This window comes from Pholcus phalangioides, unplaced genomic scaffold, assembly GCF_987345545.1.
Source record: "Pholcus phalangioides strain wild (caught in Gottingen) unplaced genomic scaffold, Ppha-v1.0 ptg000015l_1, whole genome shotgun sequence".
NCBI classification, from domain to species: domain Eukaryota; kingdom Metazoa; phylum Arthropoda; class Arachnida; order Araneae; family Pholcidae; genus Pholcus; species Pholcus phalangioides.
Genome location: NW_028301608.1, coordinates 7,913,010 through 7,925,852, shown reverse-complemented (window position 1 = coordinate 7,925,852; position 12,843 = coordinate 7,913,010). Strand labels below are relative to the sequence as shown.

The following is a 12,843-nucleotide window of genomic DNA, read 5'->3' as shown; positions in this document are numbered from 1 at the left end:
AGTAGATCAACCGCAATGAAAGATTAGATGCTTAAAAAAAATGACCAGCCGTGCCTAAGCCTGACGTAAATGTATTGATATTTTCATCAACCTATTACTATTACTCATTAAAGAAATAAATTAGCAACACATAAATTGAGTTAATTAAGTTTTAGATCGGAGAAACTTGCGGCCTATGGGAGACAGAACTGGAGCAAGTAACTCCTTAAATGGTCTGTAAATCGTGATTTCTTACCAAGGCCAATCAACTTTTTTAACTAATAGGGTACGAACTAGTCGATGAAAAATGCGTTTTTTTTCCTTTGTCACGTGCGAAAAATTTCCCTCTCTACGATTTGTTGCCGCTCAATAATGAACCTGTTGAATAATTTCTCCATATAGAACTCCCCTTACTTAATCTCCAATCTAATAAATCATCAACCATGTTGACTGAAGTTACGAACAAAAATATCTTGGGGCAAAGTTTTCTTCGTGTGGTTTGTTTTAAAACTTTCTGGAAACAGAAATAATTGATAATAATAAAAAAAATTAAATTTGAATTGATAATTATGATTGACAACAATTTTTAATAAAAAAGTATTTACATTTGGCATGATATTTTTGATATTAGCTACCGATCAATGGCCCTCACGCTTTGTTTTGAGGGTTTCTTGAGAGCAATTAACATTAAGGTTTCTCAAAAGACTAGATTCAAAGCTGGTCGATTTGTTTTTCAATTAGTAATAAGTTGCGTTAATTTTGGGACCTCGAAATTACAAGTATAATGGTAAATGTTCCATTTTTTTTTTATTCACAAAATAGATAGGATCAATCGTTGGGTGGATCGTTCTTATCTGCGTATGTTTGTGGATGTTCTTAACGAGGAAAGGTCTACCAACAATGATTTATACAAGAATTTTCAGCCAATAATGGTCTTTATAGGAACTTTCGGTCAACAATGGTCTTCATAAGAATTTTCGGCCAAATACGCTCGTTACAAGAACAGTTTTTAACAATGCTCTCTACAAGAACGGTTTTTTAACAATGCTCTCTACGAGAACGGTTTTTTAACAATGCTCTCCACGAGAACGGTTTTTTAACAATGCCGTTTGAGAGAGCGGTTTGCAAGCAATGCTGTTTAAGAGAGCGGTTTGCAAGCAATGCTGTTTAAGAGAGTGGTTTTTCAGCAATGCTCTTTATTGAATGGTTTGTAAATAATGCTCATCAAACAAAAATGATCTTCCAATAATGCTCTTTACAAGAATAATTTTCCAACATTATCCTTCAACATAATAATTTTCCAACAATATTCTTCAAAATAATAATTTTCCAACAATGCACTTCACAAGTAAAATCTTCTAAAAACGTCTTTATATACGTAGTTTCTGAACCATATATATATATATTGCAATCCTTCGGCACTATACGCCTAATACACAAAAGTATCTCATCCATCGTCAACCACAGAAATTTACTAGGAACCATCAAATCAGTCACACCACAAAATCAGTGCTCAACGTACCATGAAACCTCATAGTGAATAAAACAGTCACAAACAATGTCACTAACAGTTTCGAAAAGCATAAAGTTTATTACATAATAACAATAATCAAACACTAGAATACAATCACGAACATTCTTAGAAAGTTTCCAGCTGAAAGTGTTTTTTTTTTTTAAACCACAAAACATCTCTCTTTATCCATTTATAGGAGAAACCACACAAGTGTAACCTCTGCTCAAAATCCTTCCCTACTCCTGGTGACCTCAAAAGCCACATGTACGTCCATAATGGCTCCTGGCCGTACAAATGCCATATCTGCAACCGCGGGTTCAGCAAGCAGACAAACCTCCGAAATCATCTGTTTCTACACACGGGTAAGTTAAAAGTTTAGTTAATTAATTTTTTTTTCAGGGGAAATATAACACTGGACAACAAATTTGGAAAACGTTTCTGCGTCCTGAATAAAAACAGTCAATTCCTATGTAATTTGACGTGCTTGCTGAACACGAATCTGATCATTAAAAAGCTGGATTGGCTCCAGTTACTTCTGTAATTGTAGCACTTGCAATACATACGCAATGTAGTAGTAGTACAATACAAATACCTTGAAACACAAAGCAAAAATAATGAATATGCAAAAAAACCCATAAATGTATAAAAAGCTGTCAAATATTTTGGGAGACACAAAGATTAACACACATGTATGCATAAAAATGCAACCAAAATGGACGAAAAAAAACGAAACGCATGAAATCAACAAAATGCATAAAAAACAATTTTATTATAGCACTATAGTCCACCAATTCTTAACATGGTAATATCTCTCCGATAAAAAGGCCAATAGAACTTTTCCACGGTGATGTTTGTCTTCAACAGGTCAAAATCATTCGGAAATGTGTATTTTCATGTTGGCGTTTCATTGTTGTCCACAGACACTGCAAGTAAAGCACCTTTTGATGGTAATATATATTCATGCTGAGCAGGTCAAAACCATTCGAAATCATGTATTTTCATGTCAGACGCACTTTCATTGTTGTCCACAGATAACGCTCGTGAAGTTCTATTTTCACACTTTACACGGTAAATATCTCAAAAAAGAGCCAATGAAACTTTTTTTCCATGTGTGATATTCGTGTTCAGTAGTTCAAAATCGTTCGGGATTATATATTCTCGTATCTGACGCAATTTCATTGTTGGTCCAGTGTAATTACCACAAGATTTTAATTACAATTTAGAGGAAATTACACAATTGTTTTTTCAAGACGCAATTCGTGAATAATTATATTCAGATCGCGTTCGTTTTCCGTGATTTTTATGCTCAAAAGTGTTTTTTTTTTTTACATGTAGGCCTGGTAGGCCCACCTTAGCCCCGGAAGTAGAGAAAGAACCCTTATGATATAAAAAATATATATTATATAATGATTTTTCGGCACTGGACATCTGCTCTGCAGCTCTGCGTGCAAGGAGGCAGCAACCAAAAAAACCTACTTATTATTTTCATGGCCACGCGACTTCATCCAATCTGCTTTTTTTTTGCACTGCCGGGTTCCTTGTAGGAAAAACGCGATGTGTTGGGTTTTATTATATTTCCCTACTTTCATACTTGCACGTCTTTTCATTTACCGTATGTTAGGTCTTTTTCTCTTCCAGGGATTGGTTAGAGCTGTTTTGTGTGTGTGTTGGACTTGGAAACAAAAGGACTTGTTGTGGAAAACCACATCCTGGTTGGACAAATCATGGTCTTTCTTGCTTTTGTCTGTCCTCATGCCGCATATGGCCTATACTGTCTATCGCCTTGATCACTATCATCATCACCATCCTCTTCTGGCAGATGACAAACGGTGTAGTTTTCCAGTACAGTAATATGATTCATTGCTTGACAAGGGATGGAGAATTGGATGAATTAGGGAGTGATATCAATTTTATAGCTGCACCTGATGGAATCCTATTGTCTTCATGTCGCGAGGGGATTTCTTGTAAAGTTGGGGAGTACAGAAAACTTCTAAGACAGAAGGTGTAGGGCATAGACAAGAAGGAAGGTTAGTGCCTCTTATCCTTAGGGGGGTGTTTAGTTAGGGCCGTGAAGAAATTTATTGAGATTCCCCAACAATGTTTCCTCTTCCATTATCAGCGAAAGAAAAAATTCCCGTTACAAATTGGAATGGGGTACATACATGGATGACTTTAGAATCGATCCTTATCTAAAGGTGCAAACATAATGGCGGCTGGAATCGGATTTTTCAAGTCGGTGCCGTTACGAATTTGGTTAAAAAACCTGAAATCCCGGTATTTTCAGGGGTTTTTAGCCGATCTGAAACGGTGCCGACTCGGGAAGAATCGGAAATCAACCTCCACTATATCCGTGACCATAGGCGTACGCAGGACTAGGCAGGAAGCAGGGTTTCATCATTTTTTTCCATTCTGAAAGGGGGGGGGGATTAAATTTATTTCAGCAAATTAACACCATAATCTTGATTCCAGGGGGGTCCCCCGTGTACGCCAATATTCGTGTCACGGCTGTCCTAAGAGCATCATGGACAGCTCCTCCCTCCAGGTTCAAGTTATTTTTCTGAGGTCAACTGACTAGAAATATATGCCCATCTACCAATTTACATGGTAGAATTACTACTCTCGAAAGTTTTCATCAGATCTCATTTTCATGAGGGCCCCGGGCCGTTCCCCTGGTAAGCCCATGCGTTCAGATAGTACTGCATCGTGATCATCTTGAGAAACCGTCCGCGATGCCACCAGGACAGAGCTTTCCAACGTTGTGGTTCGTGTAGAAACTTGTATGGTTATAAGTCCAGATATAACTAATTTTGTTGTAGCACTAATTAAACATGTTGCAAATTTACCGCGTGGAACCTGCGAAAGACTCTCAAACTCCAAAGTACCTTGGAACAGTAGTTGGAAATCTGTGCTCTAGTCTATTTAGAACATTTTTTAAATTTGTCACTTGTTGATGAAAAGATATTCGTTCAACAAGGGTGTTTGAAATTTTTTTTTCTGGCTCGCGTCTATGTCCATTAGAAGAAGAGCACCGATAAGCGATCTCAGACGTATGTTCGGACTCAAATCACCACAATGCCAATCTTGACAAATTCGTAAAGCTACTTATATTGAACATTCGGTTAGGAAAGTTCATCAATACCTCATGAAAACGAAATTGTATGTGATCATCCAGCACTCTTAAGTGTTTGAGTGAGCACTGGCCACCGATGACTTTGTTGGTTTGGCCTCTAGGACAAAAAAGGTGATAGAAAATTCTCCGATGCATCATTCATTTCCTTCGGATTAGGTTACAAATCCCCTGGGAGATATGAACGTGAGCTCAATTGATTAGTTAGTTAGTGAGCACTGTGGTGCTTACGTCCACTATGTCGAAGATGGCTGCCCTAGAGCACATGGTGACATGGAATAAAAAGGCGTCGGAAGTGTTATGCACTTGTGGGTGCTTGGCTTGAGCTGTATAAGGCTAATTTTGATTCTGAATGAATTTTTGATTCTGAATGAATTCTTTGAATGAATTTTTGATTCTGAATGAATTCTTTGAATGAATTTTTGATTCTGAATGAATTCTTTGAATGAATTCTTTGAATGAATTTTTGATTCTGAATGAATTCTTTGAATGAATTTTTGATTCTGAATGAATTCTTTGAATGAATTTTTGATTCTGAATGAATTCTTTGAATGAATTTTTGATTCTGAATGAATTCTTTGAATGAATTCTTTGAATGAATTCTTTGAATGAATTTTTGATTCTGAATGAATTCTTTGAATGAATTCTTTGAATGAATTTTTGATTCTGAATGAATTCTTTGAATGAATTCTTTGAATGAATTTTTGATTCTGAATGAATTCTTTGAATGAATTCTTTGAATGAATTTTTGATTCTGAATGAATTCTTTGAATGAATTTTTGATTCTGAATGAATTCTTTGAATGAATTCTTTGAATGAATTTTTGATTCTGAATGAATTCTTTGAATGAATTTTTGATTCTGAATGAATTCTTTGAATGAATTCTTTGAATGAATTCTTTGAATGAATTTTTGATTCTGAATGAATTCTTTGAATGAATTCTTTGAATGAATTTTTGATTCTGAATGAATTCTTTGAATGAATTTTGGATTCTGAGTGAATTCTTTGAATGAATTTTGGATTCTGAATGAATTCTGGGACTGCTGAGACCGATGGTACGGAATACTGTACCCACTGCAACCCCGGCTCCGATCCCATTGATAGGATAGCTGAATTTTTAATATGCTTTAGAGGCACTCGTGCGACGATTATGAGAAACTCAAAAGAAGGTCAAAATATATAATTCAGACTTCAACGATTGTTCCTTCAAATGTTCCTCAAACTAGGCCTGGAACTAAAAATCTTTTTCCGAGGCGTGAGAGCACAGTCTCTTCTTATAATATAGAAAAAAGAGCACACGGATGATAACGTTGGCACATGCTCAAACTACAATCCGAATAATGCTAATCCCTGAATTTGACTTTAATTAAGCATTCAACTGTGATTCTGACCAAATACACAGTGATGGAAAACCGGGATTAATCATCGAGCACTGTCAAAAATAAGGGCTTGAGTGAGCAACTCGGTGTTTAAGATCAACAGTATAAAGTTGGTAACAATTGAACGAAACTCAATTTTTGGATTGGCCCCTGCTTTATTTTCACGGAAGAGAACCGTTCGTGTAGGAAGGTTTTTGCCGTATATTCTTCTCTCCGTATAACAGGTGTTGCAAACTATTTAATAGTTGTAGGCGTTGGCCATATGGCCCTCTCTCTGTCTGTCTGTCTGTGATGAGCATGACCCCGTGCAGTGTGCACAACGCGAAACAAGGTCACGGCGTTTCGTAAACACTGGGGACCTGAGAGAGAAAAAAAACAGGTAGAATCAATTTCACCTGTTTTCAGAAGCGAAAACTCCTCCTCGACTTTGTTTGTTGAACGATTGTACTGGGGTCGTGGAAGATTACATGCAATACAATATAATTATTATAGATGTGGATGTTTTATACAAGAAAATATTACAGTCTTTTTGTTTCCAGATTCAATATCTTGAGAAATCACTTCATACATTTTCTGCTGATTCGATACAATACGTCAATAAATTTTTAATACAATTAATATGTTCAATAGAATAAGATGTATGTATCGATAGGAATTTATAATTGCAGCATAACCAATGGTTGAATTGCGTCCGATTTCGCCAAGTTAAGAGATTCCTGTGACAATAACTTTTGAAACGATCTTCGTAACAATTGAACGTGCAACAAATTCTAGCATTGAATTTTTGAATGATGATTATCTGCGGTTGCTTTTAAACGATTTCTTAAAAATGATTTTCAAAATATTCTCCGCAACCATTCAAAGAGATATTATTTTTTGCAAGAATAAATTCCACGCGATATCCTTCTTTGGTGACAATCTGAAACAATATTGTTATTTGCAACAATGAATTTTTATACGATATTTTTTTTAATAATGACTTCAAATACGTAATAAAATTTTTCTTAAAATAGTCAGTCACTTTTCTTTAAAATGGTTCTAGAGTGAACTTTAAATACATTTTTTGATAGAAAGTGTCTCGAAATGGTCAAAACAGTGACAAATTTTGGTCTATCTGTTATATTTTCTATAAAAAGTCGTTTCTATGTCAAATTTTAGGCAAAATTCATGTGATATTCGAAACACAATTGCAAAAAGTTTTATTAATGAAATGCTTTGTGACTTTCACAGTGCATTTAGCTAGCAATTTTGCAGGTTATGAATCAAAATTTAAAGGATTGCATGATATGCAATCAATTTGAAATTTCATCCTGCATTTTGTCTATAAAACACTGTAATTCAAAAAATATATGTGATAGACCTTAGATTTTGGTTCATAACCTCAACAATTTATAGCAAAATATCACATTAAAATTTCGTAAGGATGCAATCAATTTTTACAAATCATGTCACAAAGTCAAGTAAAATGTCAAAAATAGCATTCTTCGTAAAACACGTTTAAAATCTTTATTCGCGTATTACTTGTATGTAAAAACGCAACACTAAAGTGAACGTAACTTTGATTCTAAGCATCATATAAACAAAACAAGGCCCGTTTTCGAATCACAACAAATAGGGCTTTTATAAAAAAAAAAAAAAAAATCCATATTTTCTTCCAAAATGACGTTTTCAACGTAGTCGGATACCTTAATTGACAAGAAATCTATGAATCCAATAGCTCTTAAATTAGAGCTGACGGAATAAATATAATAAATATCTGAAATTTTTTTTATAATAATAGACAAAAATGGCAACCGCGTAAGCAGTCAGAGGGTTATTGAATACAATAAAATAGGAGGATGGGCGAAGAATAAGCGCGATAAAAAAGAAGAGCAAAGGAAGACTGATGAGCAAGACATTTGCCAGCATCAATATACATATTCCACCCGTGAAGAATGTTTTCTTATGTTATGAGGCGGCGGGCGGTTTTCTCTTACTTCCTCCATTACGTACTAATGTTCTTCTTTCCGCCCCCGAATTTTCTTTTCCTCCCGATATAACTGTTTCCTTTTTTTTTTTTTTTTCTTTTTTACCTGAACATTTTCTTTTGTCTTTTTTCTTGTTTTTTTTCTGCAGAAGTTCAGGTGCAGGTCGCGGGTCCCGTGACCCTTACGACCCTTTCTCAGCAGTTCCCCAAAAATAACAAAATAAAACAGTAGATGAGATGAAGAGGAGAATGACTTTTTCTTACCTTTCTTATTTTCCCGAAGAAAATGAAAATGTCGTTGAAAGTTATTTCTTTATTATTATTTTTTTTAATTAGTGCAAAGCGGCGGGAGATTATTTTCGGATGGTTTTTGGATGGGAAGAAAAAAATGGAATATATTCATTTCGTGGATGAGAAAAGGCTTAGGTCTGTAACGGATCCCTGAGGTCAATATGGCTTTAGGGAAAATTCATCGACGGAAAAGAATTCATAAACTAACAATTCACCTACTAAACTTCGACACGAGCCAGTGACCTTGTAAGTGAGCGAGGAATGATTGAGTGAGGGAGTCAATAATTGATACAGTAGTTAGTGAGGGACTGACAGAGTGGTTAGCGTTGGTGAATGAGCGACCAGGTGATTGGGTATATAACAAAGTGAGCAACCTAGTGAGTTAATGATAGGATGAGTGACCTGATGAGTGAATGGCAAAGTAAGCGACATAGTGAGTTAGTGAGAAACCTAGGAAATGAGTGAGCAACGTACTGACTAAGTGAGTGACCTAGGGAGTAAATGAGATCAAGTGAGTGACCAGCCTACTGAGAGAGTGATCGAGTGGCATTGCGAGTGAGTGACTTGGTGAGTGAGTAAATGATCTAGGGTGTAAGTGAGCGGCCTAGTGACTGAGAGTGATATAATGAGTTACCTAGTGAGTAAATGAGCGGCCTGGTGAGTGAGAAATTTATAGTGAGCGACACCTAGTGATTAACTGAATGACCTGATGAGTGAGCGAGAGTGAGCTAGCTTTGGTGACAGAGGCCGGTTTTTCTCATCCATTCACTCACTCACACTCTTATTCTTTGACTCACTTGCTTACTCGATCATTTATTCACTCGTTTATTCTTTCACTCACTCTATCATTCATTCACTGAATTGTTGAATTGAGGTCGGTGAATTTTCCCGGACATGAATTTTCCATTCGGTGAATTGTCCTAGCAGTGAATTGCATGGCGCTGAATGGCGTTTTGGACACGATATGGCAGATAAAGTATGACCAGTTGGATATTCTTTACGGATATTTATTGCTGAAGAAAAGTTCCCTGGTTGTAAATATTGGGTCAATCTCCAGAGCATTAGACCGTTTGTTGGGCGGTGACCATTGATAACTAATGTTGATAAGCTGCCACAGTGATTGTCTAAGGCAGCAGTTCCTAGTCAAAGGTCCGCGAACACCTTAAAGATTCTTAGAGAGATTTCTGGAGATTTCTACTGATTCAACAGATTGGATGAGAAAACTAATAAACAAACAACTTCGGTTCATAGGGTTACGATAAAAATTCGCGACGGTGAGGAGAGAGGAAAGAAGACACGGAGAACTGGATCGAATTTATTACACTAGCGTTTGGACGAAATGTCTCGTCCACGATCGTACAGGAGTTAAAGTACATTATAATAATTATGACTGTAAATATTTACTTCGTATAAATATGTGTCATGTTCAAAGGTTTTTCTTTTCATGAGCTGCGTTTGAATCCACTGCGATTTTTAGTAGCTCTAAAGTGACAATTTTTTTATCAATTTCAGCGGTTATGATTGGCGATTTTTTCAACTTTTTTTAGCGATGATTGGCGCACGAAATACATTGAAACCATTTTTCGGACTCCGGCGAGATAAAAAAATTAATCTGTAAAAGAGGAGTGACCGTTTATCAGGGTTTTGAAATGCATACTTTCATTATATAGGCACCTTTTTCTCAGCTACCTCGTTGGACATTTTGTCTGTTGTGATGTTGTATTTGTATTTATACAAGAGAAATAATTTTTTGCCTGCAAAATTGGCGTGACCATTAAGAGGTATTTTACTCTAATACCGCGCAACTTATCTCTTCAAGAGTTAAATTATACCAAAATACTTCAATGGCTATAGAGTAGTGTTTCTCAACCAGGGGATGCAAGGACCCTTGGAGGTCCTAGGAGTGGTATCACGAGAGTCTATGAGCTCGGATGAGAAAACAACTTATTGCTTTTACATTGTTTTACGCTGAATACTATTCTGTAAATGGAACCGTAGCTTTCATTTTATTGGTAAATGTCGCTGGCCCGTATACTGTTTTACTTCAGAACCATGCGAATTTCCCAGCACGCACTTGAAATTTTCATTTCGATTTAGAAACACGCCAAAACAAAAATTAATTATTTTTCTACCTCAGAGAGAAAAGGGAATTCAGAAAATTTTTCCTCCCAAAACATTAAGTATGACACATAAATGAAGACACCGAAGAGTGTTATGTGAGTGTGTGTATGTAACCTTGAGGAACATTGATTCCACCCATGACCAGGACAGCAAAAGGCGATTGCTTCACGACACTTGTTCGCACGCACAAAAAAAAAAAAAAAAATTCCTCCCTCCTCTTTACTTAACATTAAACTAAGGTAAGAGAGAAGAATGCTTTTCTTTGATGCTGTTCATCTTTTCTTGTTCTTTTTCGTGATAGATGAGATTTGTGAACAGAAGAGGTGTTTTTCTGTCACCACAAAACATGGGTGGAATGCAGACTCTACTTTCCTCAATCCATTTTTCTTTCTCCTACCGATACCGCTGTTCATAAACTCGAGATGTTACAAGGGCAAATTTATTCCTTTTCTCTTACTCTTCAAGGATATTCTTACTATTTTTCCTTCAAAAAACGTACTTCCTAAAAATACATTTTACGCAATATAAGAAATGTCTCTGCCGGATGGTACGTACATATATTTTTGTCCGAGTTTTCTAGCCAATCTCTCTCCAACATCTTCTAAAAGATTACTTCAGGATAAAGACATTCTCCTTTCCCATCATTCACTTTGGAGGTATTATCAAGGAACTGTGGGACTAGTTTATTCCTCAGAAGAAATACTATTTTCCTCACACAACTATTTGGTCGTCTTGAGAGCTTTTGAGTGTTCTTCTTGTAAGTTTTTGAACAGAGAAGGGAGAAAAGTTCAATTCTTCTCCCTACTACGCTATTCTTTGAGATATACATTTCTTACTCACAGTTACATAAAGTTCTAAAATTATTTACTCATAGTGTTCACCTAATTTGGAAGCTAGAACCCAGCGATATCAAGGCTGAATCGGTAAAATGTCATCCATGTGGCTTTTGATAGCACCTACATGAGAAAAATGGTTTCTTAACGTGCATGTAAAATTACAAAGGGAGTCTGGTCAATATATAGAACGTGATAAAAAAAATTCTAGCCTCCTGCAATAATAGTTGTTCCGGTCGGTCAAACAAAAAATTAATCCAAAAAATTGATAATTTCCTTTGTATTCCAGAAGCAAATCATGCACTGTCGTGTATACAGTATATGTCTATACGGGTTTCTTTCGACTTGTTTCACGATATGTTCATGGACTGTAGACAGATGTGTTCAAAATCTTTGAACAAGTGGTCAGTTTGGCCTTTTTATTTTAATTTTTTGGATATCTTCGTCAATTGCAAAGCTCCATCCAATCCTCTAGACCAGTGGTTCGTAGGGAGTCCTTGGACAGCCCAAGAGTCCATGATCATTTTACTGAGGAGGGGGGTCAATGACCCAATTGTAGAATTATTAAAAAAACCCGGGGAAGTTGCTCCCGCGCGGCAACTACTCCGGGAGATAAAATTTAGGGGTGACAGTTTTAGGTGGGAACAAAGAACACCATTACAATGTTATCGAACTTTAAAGTTTGGGGGTACGTAAAATAATGTTTGCTCCGGGCGACAAAAATCCTAGCTACAGCCCTGGCAGTACCACAAACATTCTTCAACAAAAAACGCTAAGCACATTCGTGATAACATGATAGCTGCTGGAATCTTATCATTATTCAGACCTGCAACATGAAAATCCAACAACGATTCGAGGAGTGCAAGCCATAGTGATTGCCGACTGTTTCACCTTCAAATGGCGGCCCCCATACAGGCATATGACCGCTATTATTCCGAAATGGAAGAATTTACTTTTAAATTTTAAGTGTATAGATTTTATTTTATTTATTAATTTAATTCTCATGATTAGAGTCAGTTTCTCGGAAGCAAATATGATTGCCGCAGCAGTAGCGCCATGCGTAACATGACAGGCGATCTTGGTGCCCTGCCATGTCATGATGCGTGTCTTCGGAAATGTCGCGGTCTAGCGAACAGAAAACAGACATTGGAAGAGCGTATAACGGATCCTCTTCTTTGCTATAGGTCTGTGTATCTATCTTTTCTTACAAGAAAGAAAACACATACGCACACACACACCCCTTTGGTTCCCAAAACATGGGGTTTCTTTACTTCTACGAAATCTCAGTCAGGAATGAATGAGCACACATTCGTCTCACTTCATGCACCAGAGGGCAAGCGAATCCAAGACGTGCTACGTTTTTATTTGTCTGCGTGTTCATGTGATATCAACATTTTCTGCGTATCATCCTTCCTTTTCCAGCTGACTGAATCCACATCCTGATTGGCTATCGTGTCTAGAATTTGTTTCTCTGATGTTCATCGAAGCCGTTCTTAAATCAATTGACTTTAAGATTCCTAATGTTTAGATATTCGAAATCAATTTAATGAAATCGTTTACTTTATGATGTACCCAATTATGCAGGGAATCACGGAAGGATCCCACGGTCAGAAAACAGTGGCCCGATGTTTTCG

The 12,843-nt window shown here is 36.5% G+C and overlaps 1 protein-coding gene across 1 annotated transcript in view; it reads left to right on the top strand.

Annotated features, from left to right (window-relative positions):
- Window positions 1-12,843, top strand: part of LOC149075430 (uncharacterized) — a 136,606-nt gene that overhangs the window by 78,901 nt on the left and 44,862 nt on the right. Inside the window, exon 6 of the mRNA XM_089242761.1 lies at window positions 1,689-1,854. Coding sequence (XP_089098887.1) covers window positions 1,689-1,854 — 166 coding nt within the window. The remainder of the gene's footprint in view (window positions 1-1,688; window positions 1,855-12,843) is intronic.